At 33.2% G+C, this 22588-nt stretch overlaps 2 protein-coding genes across 2 annotated transcripts; both read right to left on the minus strand.

Annotated features, from left to right (window-relative positions):
* Nucleotides 1-1548: 1548 nt before the first annotated feature.
* LOC102612933 (actin-interacting protein 1-2) lies at nucleotides 1549-9080 on the minus strand. The gene is made up of 6 exons (XM_006490680.4): nucleotides 8545-9080; nucleotides 7230-7391; nucleotides 6430-6616; nucleotides 3651-4073; nucleotides 2664-3071; nucleotides 1549-2551 (listed from the first exon to the last, which is right to left on the minus strand). The coding sequence occupies exons 1-6, from the start codon at nucleotides 8934-8936 to the stop codon at nucleotides 2294-2296; spliced, it is 1830 nt and encodes a 609-aa protein (XP_006490743.1). The 5' UTR covers nucleotides 8937-9080; the 3' UTR covers nucleotides 1549-2293.
* A 2488-nt stretch (nucleotides 9081-11568) lies between these two features.
* LOC107178660 (uncharacterized) lies at nucleotides 11569-16285 on the minus strand. The gene is made up of 4 exons (XM_015534113.1): nucleotides 16106-16285; nucleotides 13916-14051; nucleotides 12616-12846; nucleotides 11569-12407 (listed from the first exon to the last, which is right to left on the minus strand). The coding sequence occupies exons 1-4, from the start codon at nucleotides 16283-16285 to the stop codon at nucleotides 11569-11571; spliced, it is 1386 nt and encodes a 461-aa protein (XP_015389599.1).
* Nucleotides 16286-22588: the final 6303 nt, after the last annotated feature.

The raw sequence follows: 22588 nt of genomic DNA on the forward strand, positions 1-22588 counted from the left end.
TTATTAACAAGAAGATGTTTGGCAAAATTTGAGACCTGATTATGGTGCATTATAATGCACCATAATGAGGCATGGGGCCGCATTATGCAAACCCGAGAGAACCTCGGTTTTGCGTAATGTGGTAGCCTTTTGACTCAATTGAGGCAACAATAAACGCCTCAATTGAGGCAAATTTACTTTATTAAAATATTATAAAAATAAATTATTTTATTATTAAATACTAATATAATAAATAAAATATAAAAATAAATTATATGATAATATTATTTTATTTATTAATGATTCATATATTAATATAATAATATTATTTACATTAATATTAATTTTAAAATTAATATTATTTAATTTATACAAATTTAAATATTTATAATTATTTATATTAAATTATATATTTATTTATATATTAAAATGTAAAAATAATAATATATTATAAATTAAAATATAATTTAATATTATTGAATAATAATTTATTAATTTATATTAAAAATTATAATATTAATTATAATCTAAATTTATTATTTACATATAAGATTAAATTTTATAAATTTTATTTTATTATAATTATAATACAAATTTTAGAAATTTAATCATTAATTTTTAACATTTACTAAAAAAATTGTTAAATTTCTAAAATTTAAGATTTCTATATTTATTATTTTTCTAAGTATTAATAAATATTATTTTTTAATTATTTAATTTAATTAATCACAAAAAATTAATACAATATAACGTAACACTGAATATAGTCTAATTAAAAATTAATACAGTGCAGTGCAGTACCAAACATTGTACAGTATTGTTATAATACAGTATAATACAATACACCAACATAAAAATAATGCAATACAACTTAATACAATACAGTGTACCAAACGCATCCTATGTTCGTTTGCACAACCACTCTAGCCACCTCTAAACGATAATATTGTTGTTTTATTTTGTTGATATTCTTATCGTGGTTATGATTTTGTGACCACCCAAGTATATTGGGAGCTGGATTTAAAGGTACTAACCTAACAAATTCAATTTTGAATTTTGATTTTTTTGTTTCTGCAACATTTATCTGTTTAAGTTTCAAATGCATGGCATGTCATGTAATTTGTTCAACTTCAAAGCCCAAATTCAAATAATATTAATGGGATTCCTTGTAATTTATTCAACTTCAAAGTCTAATTACAAATAACTTTAATGGCATACTTTGTAATTTATTCAACTTCAAAACTCAAATAGGGAGTAACAAACTAACAATAATAATTTTAGCCCATTAATTCATTTCGATTTTTGTATATTAAATTACAAATAACGTATTTTTAACACTATATTATTAGCCTTTTGCAAATTTCCACTTTTTTTAAAAGACATGCCAAATAAACAATTACTTTTAAACACCACATACCACCGTTAACCGCACACTCCCTCATAAGTGGAAGTATTTCCATATTTTAACAAGAGAAAGGCAATCCATTATTAAAATAACGGTAATTAGAAGATAAATTGAGTATTTCATATTTTTTAAGGTAAATTGAAGTATATCATTTTATCAAGAAGTAAACAGAAGTTTTACCCTTTATAAAGAAACGTGAAATTTCCAGCGGAGTCGGGCAATAGTGATAACAAATTAAGCTAGCTAAGAAATCTTTGGCAAAAGTTGTACATAAAAACTTCTATGATACATAAAGACAGTTAAAAAAAATACATTTTCAACAGAAACAAGAGGAATGTGAAGTCCTTGCAAGAGCAAGAGGAATTTAAAGAGGAGAAGACCAGAAAACCAACGACAACAGTCCTCTCAAAAGAAAACCATACACGTAGTGAAACACAGAAACAGAAGCACGTGTTGATCTACCGACAGTATAGAAATTCACTTCAGCTTCCTGTTGTTCAAGTTCTGCAGACTAAAATGACAAAACCATCAGGCAAAACCTTCACACAACAAAATGGTATGTCTAAATTGACCACAGATTAGAGGACCCACAACAGCTATGCTCAAACATCATGGAAATGCATGCTTTCGCCAATATCAACAAGAAATAGACACGAACTCCAAGCTGCAAAGAGGCCAAAAGACTTGCTCATCAATTGAGCCGTTACTTTCAAAGGGTCATTTGCACTGCAAAGTAAATAGGTGTAAAGTGCTAGTATGATCTTCACGACAGTAGAGAAATCATGGTCGCAGAAGTTTCCTTTTTGTTCCATCTCATTGCAAACCAAATTCAAATAAACAAAACCCAATGAAGTCGACATATGTTCACCAACTTCTAGATCTTGACCTTGGTATCTCCGGTGGTCAATCTCAATTAGGGGTCAACCTCCAAACACGGACACAAGCATCCTCACCAGAGCTAACCACAGAGTGCTCATCAGTGAAAGCTAATCCATAAACCCCACCCAAGTGGGCTCCTTTTATGGTCATGCGGCTAGATGCTGGCTTGTCAATTTCATATATAATAACACAGGTATCAAGTGATCCAGTAGCAACCATACTGTTATTAGGAGACCAAGCAAGACAGTTAATGCGGGCAGTGTGGTACAGCATGTTCTTAAGCTTTACCTGCAAACCATTGGTCAAAAATAAGGTCCAAGATTTTATCATCCACCAGGCGGACAAAGAAAATATCTGGATGTACTGTAAATGGTTATACAGAATAAACATATATATATACCTCTCGGGAGACACGATCCCACACTATGGCTTCTCGATTTACATCACCCGATGCAAACATTGAAACATCAGGAGAGTAGCGTATGACACTAACTGCCCCTCGGTGTTTCTCCAGGACAGCTTCTTCTGTAAGAGTATCCCCTCTGATTGAATAAACACGTAGTTTACCATCTTGACTACCTATAATGGCCTCACTTCCATCAGGCGCGATTGCAGAAGCTGTCACGGGAAAACGAAGGTTAATGGTTGACACCACTTCTGCACCGCGGAGCAAAACAACTCCAGAATCCGTTGAGACCAACACAAGTTCGGGGTAGTGAAGGGCAACACTTAAGTCTTTTGGTTGACTGCCAATATCAATGGAATTTGCATATCCACATTGATCACCTTGTAGGGAAACTCTCCATATCTGGATTTGAGAAAACAGAAGCACAAAAAAGCATTAGAGAGAGAAACACAATCTGATAAAACAGGTTAAGTATATTCCATAAGAATGACAAGTGATAGCGCAAGTTTCAACCACAATGGGTATACAAAGCCTCATTAAACACATTTTAGGAATAGCATTCTTCTTGTTAAATTTAATTGTCTTTCATGAAAAAGTCCGCAAGAAAAAGATGTCAAAAAGTGATGATCTTTCTCTCAAATAAACCAAAGAATTATTAATCAATTAACTGATCAAAGATAAGAGATACAAAGTTGGACCAACGTCCACAATGATAATCAAACAGAGAAAAACAAGGTATGCAAAAAATCTATACAAAACCTAACCCGTGACCAAAAAGGGCGTCCGTCCCTTCCCTTGCAGCAGAAACAATTTATTAAAAGAATTAACCTAAAACCTTTGCAATTAGGATGTATCAAGAAAACTGAGCAGACCTTAAAGTCTGGAGAAACTTAAGCCCAAAGTAGTATCAAAGTATGAATAACATGTAAACACTGATGCATAAACCATCCAGATAAGAAGGAAAATTGAAATGTTTGTCACCTTGTTGTCAAATCCAGACGTAACAATCTCTTCTTCAATAGCTGCAAAACATTTAATTTGAGAGTTCTCTTTTCTCTGTAATTTACCACCATAACCAATTCCTTGAATCCATTTAACTATCAAACCATCATAGCTACTGGACAGGATAACCTTCGGGTCAATGTTAAGTACAGTTAATGCGGTAACATTTTTCATATGTCCAGATAGTTGCAATGGGCTCTTTTCCAGATCATTGGCTGAAAAGATACTAATTGTGCCACCAAGAGAAACAATGACAAGAAAATCATTCTGCCAAAGACATCCAACTAGCATGTCATCAACTCCACCTGAGCCCGAAGGAGTCAATGTTTTCTTCAACTTCCCATGATTATCCTCAGAGATATCCCAAACTTTGGCTGACTTGTCAGCAGACGCTGTCAGTACCTATAGAAAAATTTACTCACAGAAGTAAGTACATTACTACACATCAAGCACAAACTTTGAAAAAATAAGTGGAGCGGGAGAGTAATACAGCAGGTGAAAAGGATGCAAGTATCATCACTTTCATTTATCATGAAGATAGTTTCCCTTCGAAAGATTGAGTGTCAGGACATCATCAATTCAGTAACTCATGTCTCACATATCAATCTATCAAAATGTCTCTTTTACCATTCCCTTTATCCCTTATTTTCACACCCATTTGCTTCTACTCCAGTACCTTTCTTTTATTAAATTCACAAAAGTGCACTATTTAAAGTTCACACATTGTTAGCTTGGGTTCCCAGGTATTTGTCTTTATTGTTTGTTTATGCTGATGTACCTTATAATTAGATTTAATTAAGAGCTATAATAGACAGCAAGTAAGTGTTGGGTATTGTTTAGGGCAACATGAAAAGACCAATGCAGCAAACCTCATCTGGGAGCACTTCAATAGTATCACATAATCTAATTTTAGTATAAGCATTAGGAGTTCCTAAGGGACATAAATCAGTATTCTTGGGGTCCAAGTACGTATTTATTTATCACCTTTGATCCTTTTTAGTAATCCTAATCCTTGAAGTAGAAGGAAAACCATCCCAAATATCAATAACGATTAGGGAATAAGAACATTTGGATTTTGATCGATGAACTATGAGGTAGATAGTTACACTCTACCTATAATTGCTGATGTTCATAGCTCATTCTCTGACTATCGTATCTATGTCCATGCTACTATGGTCACAATTATTTCAAAGGTTTATAACTTTAAATTTTTAGCTTTCTGCAACAGTACATACTGGAAAAATAATCAAATCAGAAACTAGTTAAGTAAAGATGAATCAGGTAAATCCAGATCCATATTTTCTTTGTGAGAGGCTCAAGATTGCACCTTTTCTTCAATATGTTTACTACAAGGGGAGTGATTTTCAAATCAAAATAAAGGGTCCTTCTATAATGCTGTATTAGAAATACGGGTTAATGTAGACCATTGGATGAAATCCAATGGTCAACAATAACTAAATAATATAATAAACATAATATTAGAATTTACAGTTTATATAACACTACTTTACCAGTAAAATTTTATTATCAACAAGATATCATGTCTGTTAAATAGGATAAAAAGAGAGAAAATAAGATTTAGAATAGAATTCAAACACAACAATTAAAGGTTATAAAATTTAGAGTGACATTATGATGTTCGATAATATTTTACATTTTCAAAACTAGTTGTAAACTACAAAATAAAAATGTAGAACTTATGTGCATGACATGCATTTTATTTAGAGTCTTATGACATACTAATTCTACAGTGATTTAATTTTATTATATACTCTCTAATGAAAAAAATATAGTTAAGATGTATATATAATTAATTTGTACAGTGGTTTACATTTATTCTTTTTTAACATTCTACAGTGATAAAAAAATATTCTTTTGTTTATTCGATGAGAAAAATATTTGCAATCATAAGTTATAAGATTTGACTTAAATTAATTTTAAAAAAATTTAAAGTAATTAATTATATTAAAAAAACTTAAATGAAATTAAAGAATAATCAGATACTTGGGTAAATGGTAACTATTCATATAAATCAAAGGTGGAAATTGTTGCTTTCAAACCCAAAGGTCCATACTAATCCCACTATTGATATTGGGATTTTTAACCCAGCATCATAGAATTTTCCTAAAATTTTTTTAAAAAAAAATCATGATTATGGGAAAGGATAATGAAAGTCTTTGGTAGTTTAGAAATAAGAAGTATCCTCACTATTTAAAATGAAGAATGTAAATGATGACAACTTAGATGAATAGATACAACATAATAGATCAAAGGGGAAAGAGAGAAAAAAAAGAAGCATTTTTCCATTATTTTTTGTTCCAGCAATGCCCTTGTTCAAGATTTCTATCAGTAAATCAAACAGGATAAACAACCGAACCACAAATACTTAAGATTTTTAATGTAGCTCAGCATTTAGGCTACATCCACTAGTCAAATAACAAACATAGGTTAAAGATAGATTTTTACATCCTCGTCTAGTTGAAGTTCTTTTCCAACGGAATTAACACAACATGCTGAAATGCTTTAGCCGTAAATTTCCACCAGACAACATTTGTCTTCTGTATCATGGAAACTATTTTCTTTATAATTTATGGCACCCTTCCTTGGAAAATACAAAATTTTAACAAGCAGCATCCTGTTAAAAACATGATTTTTTCCTCTTATTTTTAGGGATTGTGATTTTAAAATTTTAAAAGGTCAAAATGTCATCCAAAATAGGTTTTTTGCACAAGGCATATGTTAATATAAAGATGCTGACCTGTTTACCATCAGGACTCCAGCTAACAGCGTAGACACTGCCTTTATGACCATCTTCGGGGGAAAGCTCTCCAATCTTATCTGCAGTCTTTCCATCATATATTATACCCTTTTTGTCAGAGCTTACACTAATGAATTTGCTACCATCTGGAGAAAATCTAACACAATTGACAAAATTTGAATGACCCCTGCAAATCAATAAAGCAAAGCTTCAGAAAATATTGCAGTAACATCCAGGAAGAAGGATAATCTAATAGTCATTATAGCTGCACTAGCTTGCACTGCTTTAGTTCTTTAATTTTTAATTTTTTTTTTCTTATCGGTCTAAAAATTTGAAAATCTTGTTGACGGTTTCCCAAAGTTTAAGGAACTCAAAATTATGATGTTTCTCTGCAGCAGCATCTCATTCCTTCAAGTTCAGGGATGGATTCGACTTCTTATTCTGTTCGACAGCCTCCCTCTCCATTAATCAATAAAGTATAGATAAAATTCATGAAAAAGGTAAGAACGAACCAAATATCAAAAACAACATTTGAATATTTTAAACTATTGACTGCTACCTATCATATACTCTGCAGTTCTTGAATGACTAAGATGGTCAGGTTGTTGTTTTCACTTGAGCTAAAGAGAAGGAAAGAGTTGAAGAAACTTGAACATGCAACTCTGCCAAATTGCAAGTATTTGACAACCTAATCATATTATCTAGTGGTTCAAACGGTCAAATAGAATGATAATTAAAAAGTAGATGTGGAACACATTACAAAAAACTTTTACCCTTAAATAAATATGTTAAAGACAAACCTGTGAGATAGCTTGAACTTAAATGGTGGCCCTTCATAAAAATTGACCAAAAAGTCTTCTCCACATGTTGCAATGCGAAATGGCCTTGACGGCTTAAAGGCACAACTTAGGACACGTCTTGAATGACCATCAAATTCCCCGACATTAGTACCTGAATCCCACCTGTTCAAGATTACATTCATCATCTATCTGATGGGAAGCAAGAATTGCATTGTACTAGACAGATCATGAGACAAAAAAATACACTGATAATGCAGACTTCAGCCATTTCTAAAATTCAAAATACACATATATTTGAGAAGTTCTTACAAGTATGATTGAAATGAATATTTAAAAATGTTACTAATTGTCCCTAACCTCTAAAGACATATAAAAATGGCAAGCAACAAATTCCTTCCATGCAAAAGCCTTTTGAATTAGAGGCCACCAAAGCTTTCTATGTGTATGACACCATCCATAGACTTATCTTATGTTATCAAAAACTGCCTTCAGTTGATGATTGAATGCTATTGATACAACCTAGGAACTTTGGAAATTTGTAGTTTGTTTGTTCATTGTAGACAAATGAAAACAAATAATTATGTGAACATAATTAATAAATTAATTATGCCTATAAATGCACATAATATCGAATAGAGGACCAGTCACAACTCAAAACAGATGGCAAAGAAAACTCAATAAAAAATATGTATTTTTATCTTTTACATTAATAAAAATTAAAAGAAAACATTCTTTTAATCAATCTTCTCCAATCTGAAACGATCATGTATTTAATACAACGACTTATTGGAGTATGAAAATTCACCTAATTAAATAACAAAGACTCCAAAATACAAATTCCTTTAATAAACATTTCTAATATGACAACTATACCAGAAAACAAGACTTCCGTATTTTCCTTAATACTAAACAGTCCAACTTTTTCTAACATTCCACAACTAAGTTGTCGACATCACTAACTCTAGCAACAGCAATGTGTGTAATACACCCATTTGAATAACTCCATAATTCAAGCACATCTAGTGAAAAAAGGTATCTACTTAGTAAGGAATATCTAACACTAACGTTGAATTTCACAAGTTGAAAACCTAACTTGAAATGTCTGAAGTATAACACACAAACTTGAATCTGATCTAATCACAGTGAGCAAATCCAAACAAAGTAATAATTCAAACTCTTTATTTCTTTGTTCAAACACCTATGACCATAACTCTTAATTCTCTTTTCTAAAGATTGCTTAAAAATAAAAATTAAAATAAAATGAATCAAAAATCAAGTAATTTAAGTGAAGTGAAGAGTGGATAATAAAACTGACATGAAGGCGCGCACAAGTGACTTCCCCTTGCCATCGCCACAAGCAACGATCCTCAAGCCGTCGGGAGACCACTGGAGATCGTCGATCCGACCCGACAAAACCCTGAACTCCTTCTTCAAAACGTGATCATTGTGGGCCCCCCAGATCCGCACAGTCCCCGACACGTCAGCAGAGGCGATCCACTCTCCGTTGGGCGAGAACCGCGCCACCGTGGCAGGGTAGGCGTGCTCGCCGTAGATCGAGACCTGCAACGGATTGCTAAGATCGAGTATAATTACGGATCTGCCATTGGTGTACAAAATTGAATTCGATTTTGGATGGCCGGAGATTAGAATTCCTCGGCCTCGCTCCGTCGACGGCACGCAAGTATAGGTTTCTGCCAGTTGAGGCATTTTTTTTCTAAATGTTTTATTTTATTTTTTGAATGTGTTTGGAGTTTGAACAGAGATTATTAACATTAGAGCGGATTTTGAAAGGACTGTGATTTTATATTAACATTGTAAGGGAGTGGAGGTCCTTTTTGCCGTTGTTTTTTTTTTTTTTTTTTTTTTAATTTTATATTTTTGAAATCTAATACTTCTCATTAAGTGCAGGTGTACATGTATAAGAGAACAAAATACATGATTCTTCCATCTATACCCCAAAATTACTGTAACATAAAGTAAACGAGCCATTCGCTGCTTGCCTGCGATTCCTCGACACATGTTGAATCGTAAAATCCTGCCTTGAATAGATGATACCCGAATCTTTTTTTTTTAATATTATTTATACAGGACTGTAGGTATTACAATTAATATTTACACACAGATTCTATAATTGGAACCTTTATCGTGGCATGTATTCCTCTGAAGCGCTGCCCAAACCCTTTCAAATATTCGAGGGCTGTCCACGAAATGACTGGCTCCACTCAATTATATGATAATTGAGGAAGGATTATAAATAAGCCCCATAAATACTTTTATAGAGGCTCGAACCCTTGCACTCATTATTCTAAGTGCAAGGGCTCTCCCACTGGACCAAAGGCCCATTGGTGATCATGATACCCGAACCTGAATCTAATTTGGAGGTTATCTCCAAACCAGTCCTATACTTGAAAAAATTATAATTGGGGACAGTTCGAATATGTCTCTGAAAATTTTCTCATGGGGATTAAAATAGGAGCCCGATCTCTATTTTTTAAAAAAATAATAATTTTTGAATATTTCAATATTTTTTAAAAAAAAAGTTAATAAGTCGAACAACTTACAGATTTAGAAATAAATTTACAAATAATTAAATTTTAACAATCTCCATAACTTTCAACATAATTACAATTGATTAAATTTGCAAGACAAATCAAAATAATTATAATATAAAGAAGTGAAAACCTGTCATTCTGAAGCTGAATTAACTCAATTTACAGAAAAAAACCCACAGGTAACTAAACTAAAGTTATAATGCTAAGGGCCGGTCTCAGCACATGGTCAATGAAATTTCACTCAATGCACAATTTGGAATTAAATTCTTGATGTGAAATTGGCTTACAGATTAATTGCCTTTGCCATATGTCATTAGAAGATATCTTGTTTAAAACATCATTGAAATTACTATTTTTAAAAATTGGAAGTTCTCAGTAGCCATCACACCATTGATGCACATCTTAAGATCCTTCATGAACCTATAACAAAATAAACAAAAATAAAATAAAACATGTTTGAATAATTTCAACTTACTAAATACTTGACAAAATAATATAAATTAAAATTATATACCTCTGCAGCCTCTATATCTGTTTCAATGTTTCAATCTTGGCTCCTCATCAAGAATCTATTTCAATCACCTTAAGTTTGATTGCCTTCATCATCCATTATGTGTGGTGTGGGCAAAGAACTTAGACACATTGAATGTCCAAACTACAATCAACCCAATAAACCCAGTCTCGTTAAGAACTATGATACTGGCATTTTACAAGAAGCAAACAATTAAGAACTATGCAAATACAAAAAAATTAAATCTGATTTCACCAATAACTGATGATTATTATTGTGTTGGATTTAAAACCAACTAGTACTAAGTTATTAGCATTCAACATTATTGAATATTTATGTGGAAAAGGCAGTAATAAAAGATGCCGGTCCTTTGGTAACTAGCACTTAAATGTACAGACACAATTCTAGCATTAAATAATGAATGTTCAAGTTGAGGTTACCAACCCCTTTTATATATAGATAGATAGATAGATAGATAGATAGATAGGAGAAAACATCATGTCAGAAAAAAAACAAGCTCGTAACTAACTTAAAATATTTTAGATCATTTCAAAAAAATACATGGACCAATTGTGAATTGCCATATGCATAAATCTAACACAATAAAATAAAGCATGCAGTGGCGAAGCTAGAATCATTTGTTTGGGTGGGCTAGATTTTTTTAAAAAAAATGAAATTTACTTCTCAAAAAATTTGTTTTATACAAATGAAATTAAGTACACTACATAAGCAAAAATTTAACCATAAAACTATAAAAATACAATGTAAATAAGAAAAACACTATTGATGAAGTTATGTCCTGCGGTTCTTCAAAAAAAAAAAATTCATCTACTATCGCATCTGAGTCGCTATTGTCTGCAATTTCTCTTTCGATGTAAATAACCATGCAATCTGAAAGAAACTCATTCTCTATCTTGTTTCGATGTGTTGTCTTAATCAGTTTCATGGCAGAAAATGCTCTCTCTGTTGTTGCTGTTGAAACAAGAAGGGTTAACGCTAAACGAATTAATCTATCTAACAAGAAATAAATATGTGACTTTCTAGTCTCAACCAATCTTCGACACAATTCAGAAAGGGAAGTAATATTCTGAAACTCTTGAAGAGAGTGTATATCTATCTCAAAGCACTCTAATTGTCTTCTCACAGCCTGTAACTCAATCTTAGTGAAATCTTCAGGATAAAATCTTTCAGCAAGGCTACAAATATCTTCAATTTTAAGTGATTTAAATGCATCAATAGGATTTAAAGTTGAACTAAGAGTGAGGAGTTCCAAAGTCTATTCAGTTAATCTATTATTCAACTTCATCAATTGAAAATCTATCACAGCATTAAATATATCATAATGATAATAATGCTCAACTGTAATATAATCATTCTGCTGACAAGAACGTCCTCTGCCTTTCATATGGCGAGCTTTCATATCAGGCATATCTATCTCATTCTTTTCACAAAATAGAACTACGTTCTCAATAAAAGTTTCCCAACCATTGTCTCGCAGCCTTTGAAGAAGTTTTTTCATAGTTGAGACTAAGTGCACAGTATTTAGAATATCATGAGATTTAACTTGTAATGCTTGACAAAGTAAATCACTCACCCCCAAAACTTGATTTAATAAATGCAAAATGAACACAAATTTAAAAGATGTCATTGATTCACACGCACATTTAGCCTCTCCACGTATGCTATTGTTAGGCCCACACTCTACCAATTTCCCAAGAACTTTATGAACAACACTAAACAAATCAAGCAACCTACTGACGGAACGGAAATGAGAGCTCCACCGAGTAGCTCTAAGGCGTTGCAAAGTATGTATTTGATTGGCCCCTGTACCAGTTTGAACTTCTCCTGAAGCTATCAAATCTATTATTTCTGCTTCCCAAACATATTTTAACTCAGAAAGTCGTTTAGCAGATGAAGTCAGAACATTTACAATTAAACCCAATGCTGAAAAGAAAAGACATACATCTAGCACATCATTAGATGCTCCAACTAAAGTAAGTTGTCGTTGATGTGCAAAACAGTGTATATAATATGCATATGGGCAATCTTTCAAAAATAAAGCTTGTAATCCATTCCATGCACCCCGCATGTTACTAGCACCATCATACCCTTGCCCTGAGATATTTTCAACTAAAAGATCATACGTGCAAGAACATTACATATTTCTTTTTTCAATGTTACTGCTGTAGTTTCCATGACATTGACAACTTAAAAAAAAAACGTTCTCGAATATACCCCTCACAATCAACATACCTTAAAAGAATAGCCATTTGCTCTTTATCAGATTCATCAAGTGCTTTGTCTACTAAAATACAAAACTTACCATCTCCAAGTTCCTTGCGTATCTTGTTTCGCACTTTGTTTGCAAGAATATTTAAAAGCTCTTTTTGAATGTCAGACGATGTATACTTAGCATATGATGGAGCATTTTCCAAGACAACTTGAGCAATTTCTTTACTACACTCTGCTGAATGCTTTATCAACTCTATGAAATTTCCCCGATTTTTTGAATTAACTGATTCATCATGACCTCTAAAAGCACATGCTTGCTTTGCTAACCATTTAACAACAATAATTGAGGTATTCAATCGTAGCCTATTCTCAAAAAGTTGTTGTGAAGTTTGGGCATTAATTAATCTATCAATGTGTTGAATTTGGTTCCTCAAACAACCTCAACTTTGCATATTCTTATTATGATGAGAAGATGGACCCCTTTCATACTGTAAAAAGGGACATTTTTTTTTTCCATTGTTGACTCTCTTCCAACTAGAAAACCCTTCAATAACAAATTTTGAGTTGTTTGATGGAATTTCATCAAAAAGAAAGCATGGGAAACAAAATTCACTATCTTTTACCCTAGAGTACTCAAGCCAGGGAAATTTTTTAAACCAATGATACTGGAACCTATGTTCTTGCATGCCATCATTAGTTAGTGGATAATCTCATAGTTTAGGCTGATAAGGTCCCATTTTGATGTACTCCCTTCGAATATCATCACGTTGATTTACTAAATATGTCCCTATTTGATGACGTAATCCAGGATCACGCTCCAGATAAGTATTTCTAGTTTCTTCAACTTCAACCCTTTGAAACTTGGAAGTATGTTGCTCACTGGAATCTTGAACACTAACATGACATGGAGACAAACACTTGGTGAATGATTGATTTTCACTTACTCTCTTAAAAAAAAAGAAAGTAGAGTTTTTCTTGGTTTATTTAACATTGAATCTGTAATAAAATACATTAAAAATTTAGTATTTATTTTATAACAAATTTGACAAAATCGCATGTTAAAAGCTAATTAAAAAAAGTCAGTATTCAAATTAATTGTTTTACTATATTATTCACTCATTCTTTCATGCCATCATTATTTTATAATTCCAAGAAGATGAATCAGCACCTTTCACAGTTCCATTTTATATGCTATCATCACTGTTTGTCATATTATAATATTCTAGTCTATTATCACATTCTATTATTTTATAATTTAAAAAGATGAATCACAGTTCAAAAAATCAACAACTTCCAGTCTTCCACAATTCCACTTCGTGTGCCAACCATCATTATCATAAAATCATGTTCTATTCTGTAAACTAAATTTTAAAAGGCAAAGTGCTTTGTACCAGGGGCCGCATCAAAAGACTGAGCATTCGGCGTCGGCTCGACGGTGAGAGATTCAACCTGCGGGTGCGGGCCTTGCGGCAGTGGCTCGACGTCACTCATGAGGCAGCGGCTAGGCGTCAATTCGAGTGCAGGAGACTGGATATTCAGCAACGGTAAGAGACTTAAGCAATTGAATTTTGGTGAATTTCAAATTCGGATTTAGTTAATACTGGTGAGTTTTATGAATTGTGATTTGGGGAAAATAAAGGTTCCTATAATTATTAGGTTTGTTTTTTAATTATAAATATTAATAAAAGTAAATTTATAAATTCTAAATTATAATTTTTTTAAAAAAAGCTTACCCAGGCTGCAACCCTGGTTAGCCTTACCTGAGCTTCGCCTCTGAAAGCATGTACCGACCTTTTTCTAATTCTCTACAATACTGATACCCGAAAGAAAAAAAAGTGAACACAGGGCTGAAAGAAAAGCAAGTGGGCAATACGCAAAATAGAAGCAGGTTAAAAAAATGATGACTACTCAAGATATAAACCAATTAAAACAAGCTTTAGTTAATAGCACAAGCAAACTAATATGCTTATCCCAATTATTTCAAAGTGATCAGTAACTCATTTTCCAATTCTGCTAGTTAGATTGACATTCACCTAGATAATCAAACAACTCATATTATCAAACAAAAATATCCAGATAATAAAACAACTCAATAAGATAAATAAATGAGAATTTTTTATCTATGAAATGTGGCGATACTGTAAAAATATGATTGTACGGGTGAAATCAATAAGAGAAGCAACAATAAACTTCAGCTGCCAATGAGTGAGTATAAGGTATTTATGAATGAAATCACAGCTTTATTTGGCCCAAGTCATGGCTGTCGGTGACTCCAATCATGGTTGGAGCCTCTGCTTCAATGAGCTCTCCATGGCTGCAGTCTTTGCTTCAGTGCTATGTGACTGAGAATGAAACCTGAAAGAGGTGAATGAAAACACACAAAATGTAAAAATGACTCAAATCAATGAAATCAGAGGCAATTTGATATAAATAAAGAAAAATAGAAAAATAGAAAAAGCAAAAACCTTCAGGCCAGGAGAAACCGACAAACGTGGCTGAGTGTTGGTGGGTGACGACGAACAATGGCGGCTGACAGTGTTAATGACAACAACGGAAGCTGACGAGTTGTTAGGGTTTTTATTTTTCTTTGGGGGGATGAGGATTGACTCGATCCAAGGGAATTAGGTATTACTATATTACAATTTCTAATTTATAAACTTAAAATATTAGATAACACACACACACACACACACACACACACACACACACACACACACACACACACACACACACACATATATATATATTCGGGTCAGGTTAGGGGACCCGACAAAATCCCCGAACCCAAACCCAGAAATTATTTGGGTCTTAAACCCATACCCGAAATAGACCTGAATCTATTTTGAGATTGTTTCGAGGCCCCATACCCGCTTCGAATTAATCAGGGCCCTACAGGTTCAGAGCCCCACATGTATTGCTACCAACACTAACTATGATGTCGTATAACTAATAATAAATAATAAAAATAATCCAACTTTATTTGTGAGTTAAAAATCAAAACATAAAGCATCTACCTCAGTAATATCAATTTCATCAGAGTAAACACCTAAGTCGATCCCTGCTACCATAACTAACCTTGCGCAATTACGCACTATAAGACTAAAATTGTATAGCCAACCATCTCGTAGTGGGTGTCAACAATAGCATTAGTATTAAGTTTTAACTATCCTACTTGTGGGGGCTCTTATGCTATTAGAATCGAGACTTGGTATTCTGAAACATTCCTCTTAAGTTGGGACTTTGCTACAATACATGTATGTATCACATACATGCAAAAAAAATGACCGCCAGATTCAATATAATGAATCCAACGGTTGAGATGAATTTAATTAATAAATGATTAAAAAAATCCATAAAACCTGAGACCTATAAAAACAGTAACAAGCACACATTCTAACCTAGCCATGTATATTTGTGGAAAAAGAAAATAAAAGAAAAAAGCTCTCACCTCATGCAGGAAACCCATTCTTCTCTTCCCTTCCCTTTCACTCACCGTCATCTCACGTCTCACTCTTCAGTCTCTCTCAGCTTACGGCTCCCTTTTCACTTACTCCCTCACCTCACAAATGGCCCTCGCCTACTCCCTCACCACACGCCTCACTAGGGCCATCAACGACGGCGTGACCTAGCAACACAGTTAACGCAACAGCTGAAGGAGTTTCTAAGCAACAATCAACAGTGTGGTGATCTCCGTCGGCCACAACAATCAACAGCAGCACAAGCATAACCCTTCTCAGTCTATCCTCAGCCCTTTGAGTCATCTCTGTAGTCTATAAAAGGTAACGACTATTAAGGTTTGTTATGTTTGCAATACCAATGATAAATGAGACATGGGAATGTATTTTTCATGGATAATGATCTCTTTTTATCAATACAATTGGAAGTTAATTAAACTTATGAATGCCACTGTAATTAAAAGACGAAGTAAAAGCTTAGGGCAAATGGAAAAGATCCATTGTGAAATATTACTAAGAACATAAAAGTATTGAAAGTGAAACAAATAGAGAACTTGGTTTCGTTTATGATTATGGCCATCCAATTAGTGTGTTGTGACTAATGATTTGTTTCATTTCTCTTATTGTGCAAGTGCTGCCACTGTAACTGCAGTGAGATATTAAAACTGTTATATTTTTTTATTTGTGGAATTTATAGAAAGCAGACTTAATTTGGTGAAATACAAATGTCACCATTTGTGAATATTTATAGTAATGATGTTAAGGTCTCGTAAGTTTGCGATTGCAGTGATGAATGAAATATAGGAAGACATTCTTAATTGAATTTGAATGAGTTTACAGTGAACATATTCTTGAATGCCATTTAAACTAAAAAAGAAAGCAAAAGTTTAAGGGCAACAGAAAAAACCAAAAAAGGCCCTATTTTTTTTAGTAAATGTAAATGTTTATTTAGGATGAAAATTGTTGCAATGGTGGTTGTCGTGTAGCTTTGCAGCAATTTGTTTGTGCGTTTATGTATACTGATTAATCAGTAGGCGTTTAAAGAAGAACAAAAATGTCTCGGCCACCCCATGCTACTTAAATAAAATTTGTTATCTACTTGAACAAAGCATCCATTGTTGACTTGGGTCTTTTTTGGACATCTAAGTCCATATGTTTTATATATTTAGAGGCAATGCATTTGATTGTGTGAAATACATTAGGTTGCATCATCAACTTCTTGTTGGGGTTGTTTTACTTAATTATCGTTGGTAAATGAGAATGAGCATAAATTATGTATGTCGTTTGCTTCATCATTTTTGGCAGTTGATGCTTGATTTGATTGGTGGTGGTTAATTGTTGTGGATTTAGAAATGATGTCTTAAGTGTTGATGGTGATGGTTTATTAATGTTATATGATCGTCATTTACAGATGTGTTGATAGAGATGGATTAATAATCATGAATGTTCATCATTCGTTTACTATATAAACATTGATAATTTTGCTATTAATTGACTGGGGACTTAATTTTTAGTGTACACAATAGAATGGTCAAGCATAAAGTCAATGCTGAAGATGACATTAATATACAGTCTGAGAAACTCGAACCTCCAAGGCCGGGCAAGCATTCATACACATATTACTTGTAAGTTATTAATTCATCGTTGATGTTTTTTTCTTTACAATTTGTAGTGATTTGAGTTTAATAATGCAATAATTTTAGTTGACGTATGTTCTCTATCTATTGAACAATAGGATGTTGTGAGAAAAATTGGTTTCGGAAGCTTGTTGGGTTTAAGATGTGGGTGACTTAGGCAAGATTTATATAGACTGCTGGTTAAACAATATAAGTATATAGGCAGTCCATAACACTTCATGGAATAGAATACAATCTTACCCCAAAAACATTTACAAGCATGATGGATGTTAGCGATGAAGGAACGCCGATTGTGCTTGCTGGAGAAGATAGTGAGATAAATCACTTATGGGCCAAGTATTGCACAGGAAAGAAGGGCATCCCAATAGGTACTGTAGTTAACAAATTAAAGAAAAATAGCTCTACAGATGAGGATTTTTGTATTATGTTTAGTCTTTTTGCAACTGGAACTATTTTGTATCCAACTCCAGCAAAACCAAATAGATAGTATTTCAACTTTTTGTGAGAAGGAGTTTCAAAGTTCAATGAAAATCAAGTTTCCTCAATGAATGAATGTGTTATATTTTTACTGGTATGGTTTATTTACTATATTTGTATTGTCGTTAGTTAACCGATTATTATATCATTGATCATTATTTTCGTATTAACTAATTTTGTTGTTGTTTTCAGCTATTCTACATGTCAGTAACTAAGTTTCAGCTTTCTTTTGTTGCCAAAAATGGATGTCTTCTTATTGCATGGACGGATAATAAGATAAAAAGATTTCTCAAAAGGCGACAAAAGTATGGTGACTTTGAGAGCAATGTAGTCTGTTCCATTAACTAATTTGTATGTTGTTTTGTAGTTATGTTATTAAATTGAATAGATAATTCATGGTTTTTAATAGTTTATGTCGGTTCGAATGTGAGGAGTCAGTTATGGCACACAATTGCTCAAAGTGAGAGACAAATTGACAGTGTTGAAATAGCAAGGCAATATTCATTCCATGTTGTATTAATAGTAGTGAATAAAATGAAGGAAAATATGAAAAAAGAAATAATGAAGTCCTAGAAAAAAATGGCCTTAAAAATGGACTCTTTTATTGAAAAGGTAGAAAAGTTGGAACAAGCATATTTTAGTAAGGAATAAATGAATGTGGCTGATGATAGTGAATCACGTCCTACCTATAATAGTGCCGAGGCAACTGATGGTCCAATCTTTTTCTCTCAAAATATGGAGATGCACTCGTTTGTTCTTATAGTTGTCACACTTTCATCTCTAGCACGTGAAACGTGTAAGCCCATCGAAGTTCAAGATCGAAAAGTTGTGTACCTCAGCATATCCATTAATGAAGAGGTTGTCCAAAAAGAAAAGTTAGCTGGAGAATTAGAGGACATGATGAAGCTTAAATTGGTATCTGAACTTGAAGATAAGGTATACATACATTAATGATTTTTTAACTTTTGTCGAAACTTATTTAGATTTAATCTACTCTTTCTTGTTTCTTTGCCTTTAATACATTTGCCTTATCATTAAGATAAGGTATATATACATTAATGATTTTTTAACTTTTGTCGAAACTTATTTAGATTTAATCTACTCTTTCTTGTTTCTTTGCCTTTAATACATTTGTAGTCTTTTGTACAGTAAGTGAAAAAATTTCAACAGCCCGAAGAATTTAATCTGCTGTCTTTAGTTCCTCTTCGGTCATACAGAAATCGAAAGTTGGGGTAGTACCACCTATCTTTGTATGATTAAGTGTCACGTGATTTAAAGCCAAAATACCAAGCGAGACCTTTTTTCATGAATGAGCTAGTGATCATCGATCAATCAAAAATGCTCCAATACAGATTTGAAAAAAATTCTAGCCTAGAGTAATGAAGCTCCCATGCTCCCATATCAAGTTGTTTCCAAATAAATTGTCATAATTATTTGATTTGTGTTAATATATCATGTGCTTTACTTGTACTGAGATAATTGTACAATCAACTCATTAGGATATCACTCGGTGAGGCTTGTTATCACTTTTGCTTGATGCATTACTCAGCGATGAAGTTTGTTCTTCATTTTACTTTATTGATGACTGCTGATATTTGTCATGAAGGTTCGAGTTTGCTTGATTTTAGTTACTAAAATGAACTATAATTGTTCTTATATTTAGATTATTTGCATGATAAGTGATTACTTTACACGACGCGAGTCCTGTAAAAGCCATGGCCAACCAATCAGCTTGTTCCTACTAACTAGATATACAATTAGTGATTCCTTCTTGTCTATTTTTTAGTTCATATTCTTTTACTTATAAGTAACTATGGTAATTTAACTAGTATTTTCTCTTAATTTTATGTCATAAATTTGAAGCAATTTGCTACAATGCTAAATGCACACTTGGAAGGTTCAAGGCTGCTTCCCAATGTCGCAAACATTATATATGATTTGGATAAGTGCCAATAGGTAGTGTGTTTTCAGTTAAATTATTATCTTATTACTTTGTCATGTGTTGTATAACTAATGAATGTTCTTGAATAGATCTTTGTTTTCATGCATAATGGAGGCCACCATTTGTTTCTGTTGTTGGTTAAAATTAAAAAAAAAAAAACAAGCTGAGATCTAAGATCCATTATCGGATGCCTACCGAACACGAGATCAGGAAATCTAAGCCAATGCCATTGTAAGTATCATCAACTTTCACTCAAAGGTATTTTGACTTTTGTGTGTATTATGTTATTAAAGATTCATGTTGATTTCACTTGAAAATAATTACACTCGTTAGATGCTATACTTCATGGTGTTGCGAAAGCTACATATCCAGGAGCTTAGAGTTTCTTGTCATTTGACAACATGCATGGTGAAAGCGTTCCTTAACACCCTAATGGTTTTGATTATGGAGTCTATGTAATCAAATTTATAGACACTTCTGGAATCATCACCAACAAATCGTATGTGGTACGTTTTTTTAATCTTTTTATGTGGTATACTTTATTGTTGTTACTAATGTTGCTAGACCATTGACATGATGACATTGCATGGTTATTTTAGCAGCATAACTCACAGAATGAGCGGGCATAGCTTGTGCTACAACTTAATTCAACAAACAACGCAATCAATTGTTGACGTTAGCTAATACAAAGCACACTAATGCTGTTAATTATCTAAATGATTCGAAGTTGGCATCAACAGTGAAAAATCATAATGTGTCCACTAAAAAAGGCCATAAGAATAGTTCTAGGAAAGGTCGTTCAAGGTATAGGGATGAAGAATGTTATGGAAACTCATGAATTAATTGTGAGCTAAAACTGTGTGATTCAAAGAAAACGAGTAGTCGCTTCCATGAAACGGCTAACCATTTTAAGTTGCATGCTCTCTTAAATGAAAAAGGCTAGCCACTGGAGGAGCATTCGGTGTGCCATTTGGATTCCCAAGAGCAAGTCACAAAAAAATGGCTAGCCTCTTCCTTGAATAGGCTATGCGTTTCAAGTTAGATGCTCTCTGGAATGAAAACGGTTAGCCTCTTTAAAGGAAAGGGCTAGCCCTTTTCGTGTCAGAAAGCATGCCATATGAAAACGGCTAGCTGCTTTTTTTAAACAGCTAGCCATTTTTTGTTGTATACTCTCTAGAATGAAAATGGCTAGCCTTTTCAAAGGAAGTGACTAGCCATTTTCGTGTCAAAGAGCATGTCACACGAAAACGGCTAGCTATTTCAGCTCCAAAATGCATGCCAATTGATAACAGTAAGCAACTTAAATAAAAAGGCTAGCTTTTTTTACAATACTTAGACACAATTAGGGCTTCCTCTTCACACAACCACGATAGACTCTCTCGTTCGTCGTCGCACTAAATTTCACAGCTTCTTCGGCAATTAACGACGAATTAGGCAACTCCTCATCATTTGCCTTCCTTTAAACATCAAAATTCCATTAGTTAATCATGATTTAATCACCTATAACCAAAGATCCCAAATGAAAACCCTAGGTTCGGCTGTATTTTATTTCTCTAAATTGACTCGTCAGTCACCCTTTATTGCTGAAATTACTCATCCACATTAATTTATAACCCATTTTTATACTATCTTATCGGTTTACCTTGATCTAATTCACAAAATTTATTAAGAATTAGATTTTGGTTTTCCATGGCTGGTGGTGAAACTTCACAAGGGAAGTAGGGGAAGCATGTGGGTAAAAAGAAATGGCAAAGCCCTACAGATAACTTTGATGACATCCTTGACTTTAATTCAATGCACTTTCCAACTACCCCAATGGCAAACCATTTCTACGACATATTTATGCCTCGCACAGTATTGCCCTCTTACTTTGTCATTATGGATTGTATGGATAGACTTTCTACTTGTAATAAAAAGCGTAGGGAATTGTTAGATGCTGTGGGATGGCCTAATGCCTTGAATGTTAAGGAGAATGTTTACTACAATCTTGTAAAGGTCTTTTACTCGAACATAGATATTTTCACTATAAAAAAAATAATAACGAGGTGTGGCTTGCATTCCAATTGAATTTGATGTCGCTAACCTAATTACAATCCTATGAATAAAAGATGAAGGGTTAGAATTATACTCATCTAGGAAGGAACTAAAATTCGTGAGATATACCCATGTTGACACTTTTAAGAACATCCGTAGACACTCAGATTTATTTGATGATGTATACAATATTCAATTTCCTACCCAATATTTGTGTTTGCAAGTCCGAATCTTTACAGCATACTTCAACATATGGTCAGTTCTGGGGGGGCATGCTCATCAGGTCACGTGTCTATATGTGACCTTATTAAACTGTATTTTATGGGTGCCAAAGTAAATTTTGAGTATGCCATCAATAATCGTTCTTTACCCTTCGGTGGATTTATTACTCGAATCTTAAGTATTTTAGAGTTCCAATTGATGAGTCCACATTTGACACCTCAAAGAAAATGGGGATGATGTTATTCTCAATTTAGAGTTTGCTTGGAAAAATAGAGAATGGGTTAAAGATAGTTCGAT

The sequence above is a fragment of the Citrus sinensis genome, chromosome 1 (assembly GCF_022201045.2).
Source record: "Citrus sinensis cultivar Valencia sweet orange chromosome 1, DVS_A1.0, whole genome shotgun sequence".
In the NCBI taxonomy this organism is placed as follows: domain Eukaryota; kingdom Viridiplantae; phylum Streptophyta; class Magnoliopsida; order Sapindales; family Rutaceae; genus Citrus; species Citrus sinensis.